Genomic DNA, 23509 nt, shown 5'->3' on the forward strand with positions numbered 1-23509 from the left:
CTGATGTCAGTATATTTGATAATCATTGATCATAGTGCTTTTGGTAAACATGATATCAAAGTGTGTCACCAGTCTGCATATTCTTCATCCTTCTGTAAGGATCCCCAGACTGCAAAGACTTACGGTTCCCCAAAAGGCTCTCCTTTGCTTTGTACACTTGATAATTCCAAATGTGCCCTGGATTTAAATCATTTTTATACTTTTAAAACAACAAAAACTATTCAAATTTTCCATCATGATGGCCCTTAAACAGTATTTCCATAATGTCTCTTGCCCACATACAAGTTAGCAGGTACACTTTCTTAAAATGGTATAATCTGCCATGGCTAAATTATGCAGAATCAACCTTCTCTATATATTTGCTATCATTTGCTACCCACTCCTATTTTCACAGCTTTTAGTGTAGTTGGCGCCACTCTCATCTTTTGTCTGGAATATTATAGAGCTTCCTTAATTAGTCTTCTTTTTCTACCCCAGCTTCCTCAAATTTCACCATCCACATTTCAGTCAGGGTGACCTTTCTAAATTGAAAATCTGGTCATGCCACTTGCCTGCTTAATATTCCTTCAACGACTTCCCACAGTTTCAAGGATAAAGTCGAGTCCCTGGCTCAGCGCACAAGGCCCAGTACCTCTTCCTCTGCCCTTCCCCCATGGAGCCATGGCTCTAATCATACCAACTACTTTTTGTAGTATCCTAAAAGCATCATATTTTTCTGTGCCTCCCTGCAGCACATTCGGTTCTCTTTTCATAGAATGCCCTTTCCTTGAATAGCTGTAACTCCTACCATTCATCTCTTCAACTCAGCTGGTTGATCATCCCTCTGCCCCACTCACACTCAGACTGTGAGTTACTCAAGGTTGTAGCCCCATTGTAGAAGGTCTGGCCCATAATGGATGCTCAATTGAATGAAAATCCCCTTGAGCTTTTTTCATGTGTTGCACAGCAGTAAGACTACAATACCTGGAGGTACATTTTATTTATCACTGCAATTTTTTCCATTCCTGTCAACTAAGCAAAAGATAAACTGGTTTTCAGTTGGACCCTAAAGCCTGCAGATGGTACCACAAGTTGCTCGGTGGGTCACCCCATAAGAAAACATTATTCAGAAAGTTCTCCTCTGGACTCCAGGGAATCCTAAACCCACAAACTGGCTGTTTTCCAAAAAGCTTTCTTCAGAAATCTCTTCAAATTTTGGAATTTGATCTTCATGACTGTTCCAAGCCTAATCAAACCCATCATTTAACTGAGAGGAACCACTGACAGTAGGATTCTGAGTCTAGATGTGGGAGCAATACAAAAGGGAAATGGAAGAAGTTGATTTAACACTTATGACTGAATGCTTACACTAGCATTTGTGTATTTAGGGATGCAATGAGGGAACATAGAGATACGACCGAGTTGAGATGTCTCTGCCCTACCTCACCCTTTTGTAGGGGATACATTTCCTTCCCCTTTCATAGGCTGTCTCTAGGTAAAGCTTTCTTTAAACAGACCAAGTCTGTCCGTGATCCCTTGCCCTCCTCTTGCTACCAAGGGCTTCAAGTTCCTATCTTAACTCCCCCATCCCCTTCCCAATCATGCGCTAGGAGGAATGGGAGCATTACAAGCACACTAGCCATTCAGGAGGCCAGTGCCACTTATGACAACCACCTGTCAAAATGAGCCTCCCTACGCTACAGTTTCTTCAGCTGCAAAATGAGGGGAAACTAGATTAAGGACCCTTTTTGCTCAAGAAATCATAACAAAGGTTATTTCTAGTTTTGAAATCCTATGCATTAACTCTTATAAATCTTTACTTGATGGCACTTCATCGAATGCGATTCAGTACAGTCAGACAGAGTTCTAGGGAATAGGGCCACCAAAAGGGCAGATCAGTTTTTGCTCTAAGCTGTTTTCCTTCTTCAATGTTTCTTCTATTTCTAGGCCTAGGGCTACCAGGACCCAGACCTCCCAAAGATCATTTAAGAACTCCAAAATTTTTTTTCACATCAGTCCTGAAAAGGAGCGAGGGGAGCCTAGAGACCTGATTTGTAAACTAGAGACTGTCAGCATATCATAAATATGACTAAAGAAAGGATGTTGCAATATGCTCATTGCTTTATATTGCAACAAAACTGTGAGACCCTTTGTTGAAGGACCATTTCTAATTCACCTCTAATCCCAGGACCTACCATAATGCCTAATACAGAGTATGGTGCCAAGTAAGTATTGATTCAGCGATCCTAAGCACTATATCTAATCAGGTAAGAATGATTACCCTCTGTTCTTCATGAAGTTAAATTTTAACGAATCACATATATTAAATCAATTGTCATAAACGACTTTCTATAAGCAGATTTCAAACGAAAAATTCAGAGTGATCTTATAAAAATATTGTGGCTATGTCACGGGGCTATCATCCAAAAGACCCTAATGTTTTTCAATATCTAAACTGTCACCAGCTATGCTTGCTTGCAGGAACTGAAAAGGACTGACTACCACAAAGACCAAAGTACTGAGTGCAAAGACCAAGGTGGCATGCGGCATCACGTGGAAAAAAAGACCCTGTGCAAAAGGGCTGAGTAGAAGAATAACTACGCATGCCTGAAAGAATTTAATCAGTCTAAGCTGCAGCCTATAAATACAGAAGGCTCCTCCCAGTTGAGGAAATAAGTGCCCTTAGAGCAGTGAGTGACACTTCTTCCTTCATTGATGAAAGAATGAAATTTCCGCTCTTCTTAATCAAACTCAGTTTTGTTCTACTGATGCAAACGAGTCTTAGATTGGATCCCCAACCCAGAAAAGTCAGTAACAGCTATATGTTTATATTTGCACACATAATATTGGAGCATCACAGAAAAGTCTTTGAGTTTTTTTAAATTTCATCTCTACGTATGACCTTTTTAATATTGTGAAATGTAATTTTATAAAATAAGATGGTTATTATGTGCACGATATGCTTATGAGGGGAAGCCAGCTGGTTAAACTGGGTGTATGAAGAGGGAGGCCATTCCTATGTGCCTCCAATTGAACAGAGCAAAAGAGTTAAGCCCCAGGGCACTAGGAAGGAAAGGTATACCTGTGGAATTCTCCGCCTCAACACAAGGCTGCCCAGATATCCAGGAGATTGCTCCTGGGCAGGGATCAATGGCTTCTGCTTCTTGACAATGAGAAGAAACTTCTGGAACCCAAGATTTTCAATGCTTGGTTAGACTCTCAGGTACCATCGTCACCCAATTGACTAAAGTTGATTGCTCGAGAAGACACTCTCTGTTGCTTTAATGTGCTTAAAAGCACGTTCCTCTCTGACCTTTCTGCACTGAGACAGGCTTACCCCTAGCTAGATTCTCCATGCTCAGAGATCTAAAATTCCAACACCAATGCCTTACTTCAGTGATGGTAAGGAGAGTAGGTGAGGCATCAGTAGCACATGTTGGACTTATCAGACATATGAGAAAAAAATAAAGGAGTAAACTCCTAGAGGAGGATGAAGGTTTTTTCCAGTAAGCTTCCCTTCAGTGTGAGGCGAGGGGCCTAGGAGCCACACTGGTCCACCGTCAAGTACCTGGGCTCTGCGCCCCTAGGAGGGCGGAGCTGCTGCCATTTCACTCCGTATTCCCAGAAGCCTCCGCGCGGCTTGGCCGAGATAAAAACGTGGGAGCGAGGCCGGCAGCTCCAGTTTAGCTCCGGGTCGGTCCTGCTAGCCTTGGGCTTTTCCTTTTCGTACTTCTTTTCCTTTTCGTGCTTCTTTCAGGGAGCCTGACTCCCTTCAGCAGTAGCTCTATTCCTCAGGAAGGCGACGAGACAAGCAGTGGCGTGCAAAGAGCCCCCCTCAACGCGTGGGGGGTGGGTGGCAATGTGGCCACGACGGGTTTATACCCGCAAGAAGAGGGCCTGTCAGAGGCTTAACCTGACCCCAACGCTTGACCTAGGCCTGTCCGCGACAGCGGAGGCCCGCCCAGGTCCAGGTCGAAAGCTCCCTGCACAGTGTAAGCCCTGCCAGAGAGGCCTGGGGACAGGACCCGGGGTGGGCGAGCATGGAGGCCAGGGTGGCTGGGCCGCGGCCTCGGGGACGCCTGAGGCCGGAAGCAGGGCTTTTGCCCTGAAACGTGCCACTTTCCTTCAGGCTGGAAAGGAAATGGCAAAGCGCTTGGTTTGCAGAAGATCACAGAGAAAGCGGAGCAGAGTGGCCTGGGAGGTAGCAGCTCTGGGCTGCAGAGGTGCGTAGCCACTAGTAATAGCTCCTAGGACTTCTGGCCTCCTCAAAACTTCAACCATAATTTTCTGCTAATAACCTCACATTCTCAGAGTTAACGAAGAAAATAGGTAGAATACTCTGATTTCTCTCTACTCAGAACATGGACCCAGAAATTTGACTTAAAATTTTTATATTATATAAATATGTATATAAAAGAAAATCTTGCCAAGTTGCCTAAAAGCAGGTGAGATAAAACCTCCAGGAAAGCAATCGTAACGTAGCATCAATTGGGTATTGGTACAATTCACCCACTCTAGTCCTTACCTTTTTCTGATAATGTCCCCAAATAGTCTTTCAAAAGATTATGAAGACTGTAAACGGTGAACAGAAATGTGTAGAGCCAAGTCCAAACAGTGCAAAGTAATTGTGTTGTTTGTTTGGTAGCTCTCAGTTACAAGTTACAGAAGAAAAAAACCCGCAGAAAAATAATACTAGTGAAGAGACCCAGGATGAGAAGATTGCTCCATTGAATGTATGTATGTTTCTCCTATGATCCTTGGATACACTTAGTGTACAGACCAGCAATACCTGATGTACCTCCAGATGAAAGTATATACGATTTTTGTTCTATAGAGACTACATAGTTTTCTAATGTTTTTATAAACTGATAATATCTCTTTAGGCAGGGCCTTGAATTTCTGATTCTAGTAGATTCATAGCCATGCATTTCCAGATTTTCCTTGACAAAAATTTGAGAAATGTTTGTCATTGGCTAATTTTCTGCATGACAGATAGAAAACGTTTCTTATGTTTCTAATGTTCTTATGTTTGATAGCATTTAAATATTTTAAAGCCATTTTCAAGTTTTCCCATTTGACTTTCCATTAACTAGAAACATAAGATTCATTATCATTGGAATATTATATAACTTCCTGATCTGTATTTCATATGGATTCTTACAATATTTTAGATGGATAGCAGTAGTTGAAGAAACTCAGGTTTTAAAAATTGTGACTCATATGACATTAACATTAAATTTGATAGTTATGTTCCAATTTACATATTCCTCTGTAACATGTTTTTTGGGGGAGGGCAGTTTCAACAAAAAGCATTTTTTAAAAGGGCTTTTACCCCAGATTATAACAGTGGTAAGTATTTCTTGTAGATGATTCAGACTATGCAAAACAAAGAGTTTACGTGGTTTCTTCTAATTTTTGTATATCTTTCCATTCTTTTTTTCTGTGCCGTTTTTATTTTACAAATTATCGTATATTCCTCTAACATTAACTAGTCTTCAAAAATATGATTTTTAGTGTCTGCATAGTAGACACTAAAATATAAATATACTATACACTAAAATATAGATATACTATAATTTGTATAACCATTTTCCTGTGTTTGGAGGATTGAGATTGTTTCCAAGGTTTTCAAGATATTATTGGACATCCTACTGCAGAGGTTTTTTCGTGTATCTCAAACTGTTTTCCTAAGACAAATACTTTGCAGTAGGTAAAAGGTTGGATCATGTTTAAAGGTTTTGATTCATGTTGGCAAATTGGCGTCATCTTACTTAAAACTTAAAAAATGTCCATACTATTATATTTTAATATTTATTTTTAGATTTCATGTTAAGTATCAGATAACATCCATGATCAATAAGCTGAATCTGTTATACAAATGAAATGAATATGCAAAGTTGACATTAGTTTTTCATTTTCAAAATAACCAAATCAATGCAATATAATATAATATAATATAAAAATATTTAATTTCATAATTTGTGTTATATCTTTAATTCTTATTTCACGTAGGAGTCAGTTACTGATGACCTTCAAGCTGACAGTAGTTCATCAGATAATGAACTAGTATCAGGTAAGACTGTCAAATATGAACTCTCCAAGTTTTCTTTCTTACAAATATAAGCGTTCATTTGTATCTCTTTCATCCTTCCATCTCAGTGAAAGGGGTATCTTCTAGTCCAAGGTGAACCCTTCAACCTGTGTGCTCTGGCCCTCATCCTTAAAGCTTTTAAACACATACCAGTAAATTACAGTTTTGATAAGTACTATAAAAAAGAGATTGACTTTAATGTAACTGAGTTTAAGTTGGAGAGATTAGTGAAGGCTTCCATGAGGGAATGGCAATTTAACTGAAATCTGAAACAGAGTAGAAATTAACTATACAAAGAGATTTGAGTAAAAAGCAATCCAGGCTGAGGAAACAACATGTGCAAAGATGCTGACGTGGGACTGAGCGTGATGTGTTCGGTGAACTGAAAGAAAGCCAATGTGTGTGTAAGTGCAGAAAAGAAGAAGAAATGTGGTAATAAGGCAAAGTTGGACAGACAGAGGCCCTGCATAGCCTTGCAGTCTACGTCAAAACTATTTGTGTTTATCTTTGAGGCCACTGAAGTCTTTTAAATAGAGAATGGTACGATCACTTTAGCTACCACATGGAAAGAAGCAGAAATGGATGCAGATAGACCAGTTAGGCTATTGCAGTAGTTTAGGGGAGAAATGATGGCACTTTCTAATAAGGGATGACATTAGAAATGGAAAGAAGTGGATGTATCTGATGGCTAGTTTAGGAAGTGAAATTAGCAGAATTTTCCAAGTGAAGAGTGAAGACGTTGGAAATATCAAAGATGACATCTGTTTCTGGCTTGCATAACTGGATATATAAGGAGGTGTCATTCACATGAAAAAAAATTTGAGAGATCATAAATTTTATTATCAATATATTAAGTTATGGGTGCCTTTAAGATGATGAAGTAGCGATGTTAAATAAACCATTGGATATGGAGGGCTGCTGATAGAAATTTGTGAGCCACCTACATATTGGTGTAATTGAGTTATTTTTAAAAACAATTAAGGATATCATCAGCATGCCAGAAATATTGAGGAATTCTTAAAAGTAGATGAGATTAGATTAATGAATATATCAAGAGCAGAGAAAAACCACTGCAGAAATAAGAGTAGTTCTAGAGATGATTAAAATTCTTGGTCAATAAATGTAACAACAACAACAACAATAACAACAGCAAAATATAATGGAAGCAACCTCAAAGGAAATGTCAAGGTGATGGATTAAGTACTACATTGTGACACTACATGACCTGGCCTCCTTTCCACATTTCCTTCTCATGTTGAAAACACTGTTGCCAGGATAAAACCCTGGGAACTACTCCCAAGCAAAGTGAACTTAGGGGTTGGCTCCTAAGGGTCAATGTTGGGGCTGGAGTGAGAAACAGAGAATCAGAGGAGAATCTGAAGTAACTCTAGATTTCTGCAAGGATAGCAGAGAGAGAAAAAAGCAAAAGAGATAAATTATACTTTTTCTTGTTAACCCCAGGATAAAGATATAGTATGACTCTCTGAAGTGGGAATTCTGATACAGGAGACTTCCAGTATGGACACTAACCAGACAATTAGGGCAGGGCCCCATGTAACCTATAATACCCAGAAAATAGAGGGGAATATCCACATTTAGAACATAAGTTCCCAGAATGTCTCATCACTCTTCTAAAATCTCCAGAGTTGGGCTGCAGAATTTATACTCACTGCCATACAGAGACTCTCAAATAGAAATATGACTAGTCAACCAGGAATAGCCAAACTTTTGAAGGAAACCAGTGCCATACAAGAGAGGCAACAAATGCAACAAATGAAAGGACTAACATTGAAAAATGGCAGAAAACTTTATCTCTTTAGAGACAATAGGCCCTTGAATTTATAACAGCCTACTACAAAAAAATTATAGTCCCTGGTAACTAAAAATACAAATTTAAAAACTCTGTAAATTTGGCTGAAAATCAAATTAGCAAACCAGAAGATAGGATAGAGGAATATTTCCTAGAATATAGTGCAGATGAACATGGGAGGTGTTCAACAAATGTTTTTTTCTCCTTCTTTCTCTCTTTGTTTTTTTTGTAGGGGGTGTGGAGGGTCTGGTTAACTCCTACTTTTTCTTCCAAAATAAATTCAGGTGCCATCTCTCTGGGAAGCCTCTCCTGACTTCTCTTCTTTCTTTATAGATGAGTTGTCCCATCCTGGTAGTTCTGTGGCACTGTGTATACTTCTGTTATAGGACTCAGAATAACAGTGTAATTGTTTTTGTTCCTCTTGGCTATAAAGCCGTTAAGAATAAGCACTACTTTTTATCTTCCTATCCCATACTTGGGGCATAATGTAGTTTCAGATGCTTATTGAGTGAGTTTTGTACTCTATTTAGAGAAAATAAACCATTTAACCATAATCAGTATTTTCTAAAATCATTTAAATATATGATAAATGTCCTTGGTTACCAGATTTATCAAGTCGATCTGTGAAAGATATAAGGAAATAGAAACTAGATTATCTCTAATTTACAAAATGATTGTATTTTGGCCTAACAGACAGAAAAGGGGGAGAGGGTGCCTAGAGTAAGAACAAACAAAAGCAAACTGACTTAGGCAGTAGGTTCAGGAATTAGAGGCATCACATATTTCTGGAGAAATAAATATAGTGTTGAAAATAGAAGAATTTTTGGTAATCTTTAGAAGGAGCAGTTAGATGCTTTGATATCCTTCCCCAACACTATGTAGCCAGGCAGCCACTATTTTTCCCACCCTGGCACTCCAGAGACGTTGAAGCAGAGATTCTGGACTCCAGGGTGTTTTATTGAAAACTAAAAGTAGGGGTGAAGGAAGGAGGGATAGGAATTAGTAAAGTCTGTATACTAACTGTCGAAACTGCTATTTGTTCTACTCAGCAAGATACACCCAAACTTGGAGACTGGTGGTTTTTTTTTGAAACTTCTCTGCCCAGGAGAAGACCTATATTCTGGCAGTAATGACTTGGTTCCTGTATAAATACCCATCAGTAAAGCTCACTACTTCCTAAACTCCACTCATGAATCCAGAGTTTCCAACTGCTGTTTTAGTACCTCATTCTTGACCATTTAAGAATTACCAGACATTTAAAGAAAACATTTAAAATAAAAGATAACAAATACAAAGAAATTTGAAAAGCACAGACAATGTAGGGAAAAGAAAACTTTTAAAAGCCATATTTTTATTATTATCATCAGGATGATGAAAAATGTCTATGAAACAGATGCAGTCTACTTTAAAAAGGAGCGTTCAGAGAACAAAAATAATTCTTAAAAACAAAAATATTAAATCACAACTACAATCTAAGAAGAATTGGATGTTGAATTTAAGGAAATATTCTAAAAGTTGAACAAACATTAAAGAGAAGATGAAAGATAAAAATTATAACATTGGTGACACAACTCTAAGTAAGTGAAAACAACCAAACTGTACACTTTAAAAAGTTGAGATTTATGGAATATGAATTTTATTTCAATAAAGCTGCTATTTAAAAATAAAAATAATTAGATGAGTCCAGGCATTCTAACATCTTGAAAAATAGTTGTTCCATACACTGTAAACAGAAAGGAAATTATTAAACACATAAAACTATACATCTTCCTGGAATTAAAATGTCATGAGTGTACATACTGGAAGAGCCCACCAACTGCCTATTACAGTGAGTGAAGAAAGCCACACCAAGGCACAACATTTTGTAATTTAAAAATCCTCAAGACAAAACCTCAGTCTTCTAGAGAAGCAATTGTTGATTGCAAGTAAGCAATCAAGAATTTGAATGGCATTGAACTTCTCAAGAGCAACTCCAGAAGCTAGAACATGGTAGAAAAATGCATTTAAAATTCTGAAGAGAACTGATTTTTCAGAGACAGGATAGATCCGCACCCAAAATTGGTTCGGAATTCTACACTGATGATGCCACCCACATACCAAGAGGGAATGGAAAGGTTTATTACTCATGTAATGAGGCTTTCTGGAGAAGAGAGTGTATCCCAAGCAGGACTGTAAATGGCTTGAGAGAATGAGGAAAGGAGACTGGGTTGGGGTTTTTATGTAGTTAGAGGATACAACTGGGATGAATTTTCCTGGGCATGTTTTTAACTTGCCACCATTATCAAAAGATGGAGCACCAGGGCTTTCTTACCATCTTACCCAGATCAGGGGCAGAAGGGAAAAGGGGAACAGTGAGGTTTCATCTGTCAAATATCAAAAAAATGGAATCAGTCTTTTAAATATATTATTCTAGAATTCTGTGCCCAGCCAAACAATCACTCAGGTGTGAAGATAGTATAAAGGAATTTTTAGACAGGTCTTTCATGCACCTTTTCTCAGAAAGTGAAGATACTCCAACAAAATCCGAGTAAATCAATAAAGAAGAAATCATGGTATCCAGGAATCAAAGGCTCTAATAGAGGAAAAATGTGAAAGAATTTCTTAGGATAATGGTAAAGGGAAAACTTAAGAAGACACCTATGCAGCATGTCTAGAGGACAACCAGTCCAAATTTGAGCAAATGTATTGAGCTCTCTAATTGCAAAACTTTAAAAAAAAAAAAAAAAGGAAAAAATAAGGAAGTAAAGAGAGAAGAGGCAAAAGAGAGAGGGAGGGAGGAGGAAAGAAAAAGAACAAGGAACTGATAATTTAAAATTAGATAATTGATTCCAAGAAAAAACAAAAACTTGTAGCAAAAAGGTGATTGATATAGCTCATAGTGCATGGCTCAGCTGTAAATACATTTATAGTCATAATAATATAATTGTTGCATACATTTAATTTAGAAATATAAAGGTAAATATTAAAAGAAATAGTTAATAGACTAAGTTAAAAGTAGTCGTCTCTAGAGGATAGGGAATTGTGGAGCGGTATGAGACAGATTGTAGTTTTTGTTAAAAACATTGTATAACTATTTGATTTTTAAAAACTGTATAGTATAATTTAATATAAATGTAATTTTAAGTGCATTTATATTTATAACTTGTGACACCATGAACAACCTTCCACTGATAATAGCCATGCCACGTTTATCTATTTTCTCTACCCAATAACCCAGAAGATGAGCCTGAGGCTTTCCTAAATTCTAAGTTCTGAGGTTTGTTGGAAGGGATGGCTCTCCTGTGAGTAGTAGTCATGGAATTTTGAGAGATGGAAGGCAAGAAGAGATGTAACAACATGTGCATGGAAAAGGATGGGATAGAGTGAGAAGAGTAAATAGTAGCAAGTACAGGGATAGGGCATTCTAGGGCAGCTGGAGTAGGGGAAGAAAAAGTACTCAGAGGGATAACCTACCTCTGACATCTGGTGAAGAAGGTTGGTAGATTGGGTCAGATTGGGTCAGTCAGTCTCAGTGTTGCAGTGGTAGCAGGAGGAAGTGACCAGGTGGGAAAAAGCTGTCAGCTTTAACCAGGGGATTGGAGTAGGAGAGAAAGGTATGATGAGTTCAAAGTAAGAAAGACAGTTCTCTCAGGTAGATAGTGGATGAGCAGAGTTGGAATAAATCAGCTCCAGAGCAGGAAATAATAAGTTTTTAGAGCAGTGCTCCCCTTTAATCCTGTAATCCCCACCGCTCCAGTTTCTATTAGTCTTGACCTCTTTTTGCCAAATTGGAAGTGTTTAATAAATGATAACTATAAGAGAGTATGTTTTCCCTTTTCTGACTAAACCTTCTGGTTCTTTTAGTACTAAGTTCTATCCCTATAATTTATTGGAAAATTCTTCATTCTAGTCCATTCTCACAAGGATGATTTTAAGGTCTTACTCTGAGTCTGGTAGGTTCTCTGTTCAGATATTTTGCACATTTTCTTATTGGGATATTTGTTTTCTTAATATTGAGTTTCAGAGTTCTTTATATTTTAGTTTTCAGTTCATTTGCAAACATTTTTTCTTAGTCTGTGGCTTGCCTTTTTCATTTTAACAATCTCTTTTGAAGAGAAGTTTTTAAATTTGATAAAGTTCAGTTTATCATTGCTGTCATTTTATGATTCATCTTTTCAATGTTATAACTCACTCTGCCATGAATATTTTCTCTTCTGTTTTATTTTGTAGGAGTTTTGCATCTTGAACATTTATACCTAGGTCTATGATCCATGTAGAACTAAATTTTTTATATGATGGAAGGTATGATTGCAATTGTTCTGTTTTTGCTTTTGCATATGGTCATTTAATTGTTCAGCATAATTTTTTAAAAAGAATATCCTTTCTCCACTGAATTTCCTTTGCACCTTGGTCAAAAATCAGTTGTTCATATGTTTGTGAGTCTATTTTTTTACTCTCTGCAGTACTTTTGCTCTGTCTTTGTTTAGGCTCATTGTTTTTTAAATGGAATAACTAGAATCACTCTTCTCAGCTAGTTAGCTTACAGTCAGAGGGTTACTTACATATAAAACTTGGATTTTTAAAAAATTAATAGAAATTTTTATTTTTCAGTTATAGTCGTTTTAGGTATAAAACATAGTGATTAGATATCTATATAACTCACAAAGTGATCACCCCAATAAATCTCGTGCCCCTCTGACACCATACATGGTTATTACAATATTATTTGCTATATTCCTTATGCTATACTTTCTATCTCCATGACTATTTTGTAACTACCAGTTTGTACTTCTTAATCTCTGCCCCCTTTTTCACTGATCCCACTAACCCCCCTTTCATCTGGCAACTCTCAAAATGTTCTCTGTATTTTTGAGTTTGTTTCTGTTTGTTTATTTTGTCTCTTAAATTCCACATATATGTGCAATCATATGGCATTTTCTTTTTCTATCTGACTTATTCCATCAGCACACTACCCTCTAACCCCATCAGGATCTTTCTCCATCCCATTACTTTTAGTCTGTATATGTCTTTTAATCTGAAATGAGTCTCTTGTTGGCAGCATATGTAAGGGTCTTGTTTTCTTATCCATTTAGCCACCTCATCTTTTGATTGGAGCATTTAATTCTTTTTCATTTGAAATACTCCATGATAGATATGTAGTTATTGCCATTCTTTATTTAGACTTTTGGTACATATTTATTTCTTCTTCTTGAAGAAGTCCCTCCAACATTTCCTGTAATACTGACTTGGTGGTGATGAACTCCTTCAGCTGCTTCTTGTCTGAGAAGCTTTTTATCTGTACTTCAATTCTAAATGATAACTTTGCTGGGTATAGAAAACTTTATTGTAGGTCCTGGGTTTTCATCACTTTGAATATGTTATGCCAAGCCCTGCTGGCCTATAAAGTTTCTGTTGAGAAATCGGCTGATGGTCTTATGAATGCTCCCTTATATGAAACTAACTGCTTTTCTTTTGCTGCTTTTGGCAATTTAATTATGATGTGTTTTGGTGTAGGTGTCTTTGAGTTTGTCTTGTTTAGAACTCTCTGAACTTCCTGGGTTAGTATATTTATTTCCCTCATCAAGTTAAGGAAGTTTTCCATCATTTCTTCAAATAGGTTTTAAATTCCTTGCTCTCTCTATTCTCCTTCTCGTACCCCTCTGATGTGAATGTTGTTGTGCTTGATGTTGTTCCAGGGCTTCTTAAACTATCTTCATTTTTTTTGGATTCTCTTTTCTTGTTGCTGTTCTGATTGGGTATCCTCTGCTACTCCATCATCTATGTCACTGATTTAACCCTCCGTTTCATCCACTCTGTTGATTCCTTTGAATGTACTCTTCTCTCAGATATTGGATTCTTCATTTCTGACTGGTTCCCTATTATGTTTTTCATCTCTATTTTCATCTTTTTTTGATCTCTTTGATAAAGTTCTCACTGAGTTCATCTAGTCTTCCCCTAAGTTCCTTGAGCATCTTTATAACCAGTGTTTTGAACTCTGTAGCTGGTATATTACTTGTCTCCATTTTGATGAATTCTTTTTCTGGAGATTTTTTCCTGTTCTTTCATGTGGGACATGCTTCCTTGTCTCCCCACTTTCGGCTGCCTCCCTGTATATGTTTCGATGTGTTAGGAAGAGCTTCTTAGTCTCCTGGTCTTAGTAGAGTGGCTTTCTGTGGGAAGTGTGCTGTAGGGCCCCTTGACACAGACCTGGGAGAGATTCAACTGCAGGCCAAGTTCAGCCACAGCCTGTACACCTCTGGGGCTACCTATTAAGAGTCACCAGGCAATTTGCATATGACTGATACCCATGCTGGGCTTATAGGTGCCTTGAGGGACCAAGTCAGAAAAGGGGGCTGGCTGCCACTAGTACAGGGTCTAGGGCTGCTCAGCAAGAGGTACAGGACACACCGAGGCCAGACGCTGCTTCTTTGGGTTTTGTGAGGCTTTGAGAGTTGTTATGAAAGTTCTCAGCAGGAGCCAAGATAGCCTGTTTATAAGGAATAAATCATGGAAGTAGCTTTAGTGGGCTCACAAATTGGAAGAGGCAAAGTCTCAGGGAATCCCCTGGGTAGAGAGACCTGTGTTATCTAGGTTGATGGCACCTGTTTCTGCAGGATGGGAATGGGGAGGGCTCAACAAAAGAACAGTGGCTTCTGCCTGCACCTCTGTTCGGGAGCAAAGCTCCAGCCCTTGCCCTGATACCCAGCATCTCAGTGTCTCCCCGTATGTCCCCAGCACCCCTGAGCAGCTGCCCCCATGCTGGAGCTCAGAGCAAGCAAATCCATTAACAAGTAAGGCCAAGCATTGGCCCTTTAAGAGGAAGGTCTCTGCGTCCCACAGCCTTCTGTCTCACTCAGCTGCAACTTTCTCTCATTTTCACAGCCTGAGGTTCTGGGGACTTCTCTTCCTGGCACTGGTACCTCCTGCTGGGGAGCCCAGTATGCAGCCAGAACCACTTGCTCCTCAGGTGGGAGGAGCTCTGCAGACAACATAAACCTCCCGATTCTCAATCACCACACACGGTTGTGAGACCGGGCCGTTTTGCCACTCTGCCCCTCCTACCTTTTTGAGGGGAACTGTTATTTGAGGTGACCTAGTATTAGGGCTTCTGTTCAGCCAGACTTCTGGCAACTCCATGCATTGGTTGCTGCGTAGTTTTAATTTTGGTATGATTGCCAGAGAAGACACGTACAGCCTCTACCTTCTACACCATCTTGATTTGAGTCTCAAAAACTTGGGTTTTTGAGTCAAAAATCACAACTGAGCCAAAGTAGGGGAGGAATTAGTTATAAAACTATGAAAAACAATAGAAAAGGATTATAATGTATTTTCTCTATATTAAAAACAGAATTATTGTCTAAGATTGAAGTTAAAATGGTTTACAAATAGTATTCCTTTTCAATTGTATGTGGAAATAATATTACATTTTTAGCATACTACTGTACATACATTTCTACAAATTTGGATTCTTAGGATTTTGAGCTTGTTTACTATTAAAACATTTGACTCTTTTTGTTTATTCTACAGGACTAAGTTTGCAACATGATATTTCCAGTTCTATTCTGAGCTATTCAGTCATAGACTCTTATACAGGATGCAAAAGTTTTGAGGAGAATTTAAGTAGCTTCTCATCACCTGAACTCTTCAGAGGATCAGATTATTTCGGTGAGAAAATAATTTCAATCTTAAATTGCTCCACTCTAAAAATTGTTCCTTTGTCTGCAAATCCTGTAATGAATAATTTTTTTTCAGAAGGTGTGCTTGTTTTCCTCACCAAAACCTCCCTTTCACTCTTTGGCTTTGGAGTTGGCCATGTGACTTGCTTTGGCACTAGGATATCAGTAAATAAAACATATGCAAACCTTTGAAATATGCTTACATGGTCGGACTTGTCCTTTACACTTTTGCCATCATGAGAAGAATATATCTTAATTAGAATATATCCCATTCTGAGGAGTACCTCAGAATGAGAGGTACAGAGCAGAATAGCCCCAGGCAAACTGCAGAGCACAAAGAGCTGCCCCAGTTGATTATCAGACCTATAATATGAAGCAGAGCTGTGTGAGCCAACCAGAAGACATGGGAATAAGAAATAAATGCTTTCACTTTATGCCACTGAGATTTTGAGGTTATTTATTACACAGGAAAAAAACAACTTTTTCGGGTACTATATTAAGCACAGAAAAAGGGTAATTAAATTAAATGGTACATTCTAAATTGCGAGACCTCATCACGCAATACCTGCCTATTCCCAGCCCTATCGCCTGTTTCTCTGCTCAGTTTCCAGAAGACTGGCACCCAGACTTGAACCTTCCAGTCAGGAAAATGGAAGATACTTTCCTGAGGAATCTGAGCAACCCTGAAGAAAAAAATCTAAAGATACTGATATCAGTAGTTCTTCAAAAACTGACAAGAACACATAAATTTTAAAAAGAATCAAATAGAAATCAAGTAAACCAACTATGTGACAAGCCACAAACAGGCCACTGAAACTCCAGACGAGAGAGCCAAGGATCACCAGACTTCTGAGAAAAGCCTCTAACATGAAACAGATCAAAACAAAGCAAAATATGGGAGTGACATCAGAAAGATATTGGAATAGGAAGCCCTGTACCCTCCGTCCCTCATGGACACACCAGTTCAACAGCAATATATATACTAATTCCATTTGTGAGAAATCTAGAAACAAGTTGAGGAGCTTCTGAACCCCAGGCAACAATGAAATCAGCTACATCAAAGCCAGGAGGAAAACTTAAGACATCTCTCACCATAAACACTACCCTCAGCATAGTGCTTTATAGTTGGCAGCAAATTCCCAACTCCCAGCTTCTCTCTGGAGAAGGAAGGAAAGGACTGAACTATATGTCAAATATTTTAAATTTCCTGGGAGCTACCCAAAAGATTGCATACAGCCTTGCCTGTTACAGAGTGTTGATGGGACCTTATATACTCTAGAAGCCTGTTGGGTGCTGAGAACAAAGATAACAGTTCAATCTAGCGTGCAAGTATTTACTAGATCTCAGCTTCTCTCTGAGAAGGGGAAGAGTTGAACTGTGTGTTGGACATGTTTGGGGGCTGCCCAAGGAAATAGCTTTCATATCACTTGTCTCAGAGCACTGACGGGACCTGGTATATACTGTAAATAACCTGGCGGCTACTAAGAATAAGGATGGTGGTTTGAACTAGGAAGAAGGTTTAAGAGGATACCAGAATTTCTGGTTGGGCTGTTTGATGAGAGTGTTCTGTTTGAGGGCAGTCCATGAAGACTGTGAGAGGTGGCTGTTTCTTCTAATATGCAGATAAAAACACGAAGAATCAAAGGAAAAGAAGAAACAAGGAAACATTGTCCAAAAAAAGAGCAAGATAAAGTTTCAGAAACTGACCATGATTAAATGGAAATATGTAAATTATCTAACAGAGAATTCAAAATCATCATCATTGAGATGATTAGGAAAACAGTGCTTGAAGTGAGAATTTCAAGAATGGTGTAGAAAATTTTAAAAAGAAACAGAAATCTTAGAGCTAAGGAATGCTATAACTGAACTGAAAAAAAATAAAATAAAGGGGTTCAACATTGGACTCAGAGACTGGTCATTTTAAATTATCTAGTCAAAAGAACCTCAAATAAGATGAACCCAAAAAATCTACGCTGAGATACATAATGAAATTGTCAAATGTCAAGCAGAGAATTTTGAAAGCATCAATAGAAAAGTGACTTAATGTGTACAAGGGAACCCTCATTAGACTGTCAATGGATTTCTCAGCAGAAACTTTGCAGGCCAGAAGGTAGTGGAATGACATAATCAAGGTGCAGAAAGCAAAAACTTGTTAACCAAGAATACTATAGCCAGAAAAACTATCCTTAAAAAACAAACAAAAGCTGAAGGGGTTAATCCCCACTAGATGTGACTGACAAGAAATGTTAAAGGAAGTTCTTCAAGATGAAACAGAATACTCTAAACAGCAACATAAAAGCATATTCAAGGTATAAAACTCCCTGGTAAGTATGTAGATAAATACAGAATACTTACTGCTGTAACAATGGTATATAAATCACTTTTAATTCTAGTATAAAATTTTAAAACACATTAACAATAACTACCACTATAAAAATGTTAATGGATACATTATGTTAATGGATATATTATGTAATATACAAGATGTAAATTGTAACATCAATAACAAAGTGTGTGTGTGGACAGAAGTGAAAATAGAGTTTTTGTGGATGATTGAAGTTGTTATTAGCTTAAAAATAGACCATTAAAAATAGGTTTTATATTTAAGGTCCATTGTAAGCACAAAGTGAATACCTATGGTAAGCAATAGAAATTCATCAAAACTTCGATATAAAAAATCAATAAAACATGAAGATGGCAAGAGAGGGAAAGGAGGGCAAAGGACTACAAAAATGATTATAGAAAACAATTAATAAAATGGTACTAGTAAGTCCTTTCCTATAATAATTATTTTAAATGTAAGTGAATTAACCTCCAATCAAAAGACAGTGACTCAATGAATTAAAAAAAAAAAATCAAGATCCAGCTATATGCTGTCTGTGGAAGACTCACTTTAGGTTTAAGGAAGCACATGTGTTGAAAGTGAAGGGATAGAAAAAAACTTTCCATGCAAATGGTAACCAAAAGAGCAGGAATGGCTAACCTTACGTAAAATTGACAGTAAGTCAAAAACTGTCACAAAGATAAAGACGTTGTATAGTGATAAAAAGGCCAATTCATCAGGAACATATAACAATTATAAATATGCACCTAACATCAGAGTATTTAACAGATAAAGCAAGCGCCAACATAACTTATGGCAGAAATAGGCAGCAGTAAAATAAAGATTTCAGTACCCCCGCTATTCAATAATGGATAAATATCTAGACAGTAAATTAACATTTCTTGATTTCAAAATATATTGCAAATTATATTTTACAGTAATTATAATAGTATGGTATTGGCATAAAGATAGACACATAGATAAGTAGAATAGAGAAGTAAATCCATGTTTATGTGGTTACTTGATCCTTGAAAAGGATGGCAAGAATACACAATGGGGAAATAATAGTCTCTTCAACAAATGATGTTGGGAAACCGGTTATCAACATACAAAGAAATGAAATTAGACCCTTACCTTACACCATACACAAAAATCAACCAAAAAAATTTAAACATAAGACCAGAAACTGTAAAACTCCTGGAAAAAAACACAATAGCCAAGCGCAGAGACAACCTAAGTATCCATCAATAGATAAATGGATAAAGAAGCTATGATATATACATATAATGGAATATTACTCAACCTTTAAAAAAAGTAGGAGATCCTGCCATGTATGACAACATGGATGAACCTTGAGGACATTATGCTAAGTGAAATAAGCCAGTCATGGAAAGACAAATACCATATGATTCCACTTATATGAGATTTCTAAAATAGTCGAACATAGAAGTAGAGAATAGAATGTTGGTTGCCAGGGCCAAAGAAGAGGGGGAAATGGGGAGTTGTTATTCAACAAGTATAAAGTTTCAGCTATTCAAGATGAATAAGTTCTAGAGATCTGGTGTACAATATTGTACCCATAGTTAACAAATTGTATTGTACACTTAAACATTTAAAAGGATAGGTCTCATGTTAAGTGTTCCTACCACAATAAAATAAAATATTAAAAAAATAAAAGAAACCAGGCAGAAACACACAGAGAGGTAAAAATTGAAAAAAAATTCTTCATTGAGATAAGAAAATATATGCTGCATCCGTTAAATAGGAATAAGATGCTATAAAAGAAAAAAAGGACTGTTCAGAGAACAAATACAGTAGCAGAATGGAAAACTCTAGAAAGGTTATAAGATAAGGCTGAGGAGAGTTCCCAGAAAAAAAAAAAAGGAAAAAAAATCAAAGAGAAAAGATTGCAATTTGGAGAAGAAAGATTAGTTAGAGAAGCAGTATGTGAAATCAATATCAAATAATAGGAGTTTGAGAAAAAGATAAACGGAAGAAAATTATCAAATATATAATTCAAGAACATTTTCTAGAGCTAAAGGGTATGATTTCTGGGTTAAAAAGGCCCACAGTATGCCTAGCACAATAGATGAAAAACACCAAGATAGAATATTATGAAACTTCAGAACATCAGTGAATGGAATAAACAGAATGGATTCATACAATTTGATGGAGTTTGGGACTAAATAGATAAAAAATACAGAGAAAACCAAACAAAAGGGATTTTCTGACTCCAGGAAAAACAAAAGGTGGTCATGGTATACTACACGAATGAATAGCATTTTTATAGCAATTTACCATCACAAAGTCTACAAAGAATGTTGATCTAACTAAATATGTGATATAATAGTATGAGGGCAATGGGAAGTGTAGGAAAGATGAGAGAAAGGGGATATAAGAGAATAGTTTCATTCTTCCATAGTGGAAAGTCAGTGGAAAGCTTAAAACTGATATCAAGTGATAGCAATATGTATGTAGTGATATGATAGTTAATGGGACACAGGTATGAGTTATACATAAAATATGAGAGGCAGCTCCAATGTGTGCTGTCTGTCTCTTAGATCAATAATCTTCATGAGGCAAAATCTGTTAAAGAAAATGGGTTATAGCACCAATATAAATCAAAGATTATTTACTATCCTGATGCCACCAAGGTTTGTCTTTTTTCTCTCTCTTACCCAAAACCTTCTTCAATTATCATAACTGGGTATGGGCTGGGGAGCATAACTTGCCACTTGTGTGCTGTTGTTCAAAGTTTTGTGCCATTTCTCACTGCTTTTTTAGATTGGGAATGTCCCAAGTTAGAGGAACACATGCAGTGCAAGAATTCCACTCTTCTGGATACCAGTAAAGCAGTAACAATAGAGAAGGCACCACAGTTTTCAAATCTGTCTTCAATTTTAGGTGAGTTTTCACATTTGTTTTTCTCATGTCACAGGGAACCCCTCCTCTCCATCACTTGATAAAGATAGTGCCTACTGGTTTTCTTTACAGTAAAGTTACTAACTTCTCTTTGTAGGTAATAAAAATCTAGAAAAAGACATTGAAATTCTGTAAATCCTGTCTCCCCTCAAACTTTTGTTCACTGGTATTACCAGTTGTCAGAGGAACTTGACAACAGTTATTGCTGTGGTGTTCATCTAATGGTGATTTTTCTACTTCATTCTTTCCTGTTATATTTATTAATTTGAATTCTACTGTAAAAGGACTATCTCTTTTCTGCCATTTAGTTATTTATATCAGTGTAGACTTATGTATATTTATTTTATTGGTTAAAATCCAATATTTCATTATTTATTTACTTATTTAATTCTAGTACACACATAAAGAAGTGTTAGAATTTTTAACCCAGATCTCTGTGAGAAACACACTTACTAAATAGATTAAAGCATTTATGTATATTTCTTTTTGTCTTTAGCATTACAGCATCCAATCAAAATAGTATTTTCCAAAGTTACATAGGTTAGTTCTTTTCTTCCTCTCCCTGTTCAGTACGGTTGTTACTCACTTTTCTTTTAATTTAATACAGGCATACCTTGTTTTATTGCGCTCCACTTTATTGTACTTCACAGATGTTGACGTTGGTTAATAAAATTATATAGGTTTCAAGTGTACAGTTCAGTAATAGATCATATGTATATCGAATTGTTATTCACTTAATATAGTTAGATTTATTTGTTAGTGTTGGATTTAATTTTTGATTCCCCCTATCCTGTTTTGTTTATTTATTTGGAAAAAGGGAGTATGTGAAGGTATGTGAAACATTACTATGGTCCTCAGAATCATAGCTATACAAAAAAATATTCTCATCAAAGTATTGCTTCCTCCTTCTTCCTTTCTGGATGGCAGTATTTCTAACAGTGTTTGAAGGCCTTGTCTTTTGTGTTACATTTAATTTGGCAACTTCTTTGTTAATATAAGTGCCCCCAAGAAATAGTTTGTCTCTTTAGCAATAATTTCAATTAGGTTCTTTGTCCACTGCAAATGAAAAAAAAAAAAATCTGCCTCAAACTATATTAGGTTTAAAAGGGCATTTATTACCACATGTACTTGAAAAATTCAGCAGTAAATCATGGGCACATACAACTTGATCCAGGGTTTCAAATGATATCAGTAAGACCCAATTCCTTCCATCTCTCAGCTCAGGACCCCTTTGTGTCAGTTATACTCTCGCCAAGATCTCTTTTTGTAGCAACCCTTTTTAGCTCCAGGCTTATATGCTCACAGCCTCACAGTCAATGGACTAAGTGTTTCTTTTCCCAATGAATTGAATAAAAGTCCTGGATCTTACACATTGGCTTAAATTAATTCATATGCCTATCCCTGAACAGTAATTTTAGCCAGGAAGATAAAGGGCTCTTACTGCACATTGAGTCATAGGCCATGTTTGAACAGTTTCCAAAAAGCAGGAAACTGTTATCAGCAAAAGCAGAACAGATGCTGGTTGATAAGTATCCACCACAGTCCTTTATGTTTTGGAAACCTCCCTTTCAGGGAAATGGTTTACAAGGATTGGAAGGCACCATTCACTTCACTTTCACTTCACTTGGTATTTTTAATTCTAACTTAATGTAAGCAGAGTTCTGCAGCTGCTGAGGGTTATAACTCAGAAGACTATACCACAGTCCCTTACGTTCCAAGTATAGCTGGTGTACCTAAATAGTAACATGTTGACTGGTAGGCATTCTCTTGACTAATCAATCTAACATGTATCTATATATTTAGTTCTAAACTAAGAGCCATGAGAACTGAGTTTAAGTCCCAGGTACACAGCTGTCAGTCTTACAACTTGATTAGTTACATTTTTCTTATATGTAAAATGGGGATAGTAAAATGGTGTTTTCTTCACAGGGTTGCTGTAAGAATTATGTAAGATAATAGCTCTAAAAGGACTTCAAAAATTATAAAGAGCTATCCAAATACAAGGTGATAGATTCTTGCATGTCATGATATTTTGCAATAATTTTATTTTTGTATTTTAAAAATATTTTTACTAATTAAAGTGGCAGACATACATAAGAAAAAATAATATAAAACAATAAAAATAAAAAAATAATCTGTACTATCACCATGTATTTTAGAGGGAATATTTATTTTTACTTAGAGTAATTTTAGACTCTGATCTGTGTTTGAATTGTATTTCTGATTGGTATTTTTCTTTTTGTAGGTACCTCTTCAGAAAACTATGAAAAATGTCATAGAAAAATGTAAGAACTAGTATTATAAAACTTGTGCTTTTCAAAACCCTGTACACTAGTAATTATATAGAAGGTATGATTGTTAGCCCCCAAATTCAGGTATTCATTTATTCAATATTTGTTGAGCACTCGCTATGTGTCAGAACTGTTCTAATTGCTTGAGATACATAGTGAGTGAAATTGATTAAAAGCAAAATCTCTGTCTTCCTTGAGTCCACAGTCTAGTTGGAAGATATGAACAGTAAACAAATAAGTAAATTTATACTCTTCTATATGGTGATGAATTCTATAGAGAAAAATAAAGCAAAATAGGGGGCTAAAGAGTATCGAGAGGGACATTTGGTATTTTAAGTAGTGTGGTCAGAGAAGCCATTGTTGAAAAGGTAGAATTGGAGCAGAGGCCTAGAGAAGACAGACACATTGTGTGAGTCCCCTGGGGAAAAGGGCATTCCA

At 36.8% G+C, this 23509-nt stretch overlaps 1 protein-coding gene across 1 annotated transcript in view; it reads left to right on the top strand.

The window, feature by feature from the left end:
- Positions 1-23509, top strand: part of MEIKIN (meiotic kinetochore factor) — a 63251-nt gene continuing 39742 nt past the window's right edge. The window contains exons 1-7 of the mRNA XM_016118469.2: positions 1-3971; positions 4109-4202; positions 4625-4712; positions 5992-6052; positions 15387-15524; positions 20643-20762; positions 23026-23065. Of these exons, the coding sequence (XP_015973955.2) occupies positions 3839-3971; positions 4109-4202; positions 4625-4712; positions 5992-6052; positions 15387-15524; positions 20643-20762; positions 23026-23065 (674 nt within the window). The 5' untranslated portion in view covers positions 1-3838. The remainder of the gene's footprint in view (positions 3972-4108; positions 4203-4624; positions 4713-5991; positions 6053-15386; positions 15525-20642; positions 20763-23025; positions 23066-23509) is intronic.

This window comes from Rousettus aegyptiacus, unplaced genomic scaffold (genome assembly GCF_014176215.1).
Source record: "Rousettus aegyptiacus isolate mRouAeg1 unplaced genomic scaffold, mRouAeg1.p scaffold_m13_p_7, whole genome shotgun sequence".
Lineage (NCBI taxonomy): Eukaryota > Metazoa > Chordata > Mammalia > Chiroptera > Pteropodidae > Rousettus > Rousettus aegyptiacus.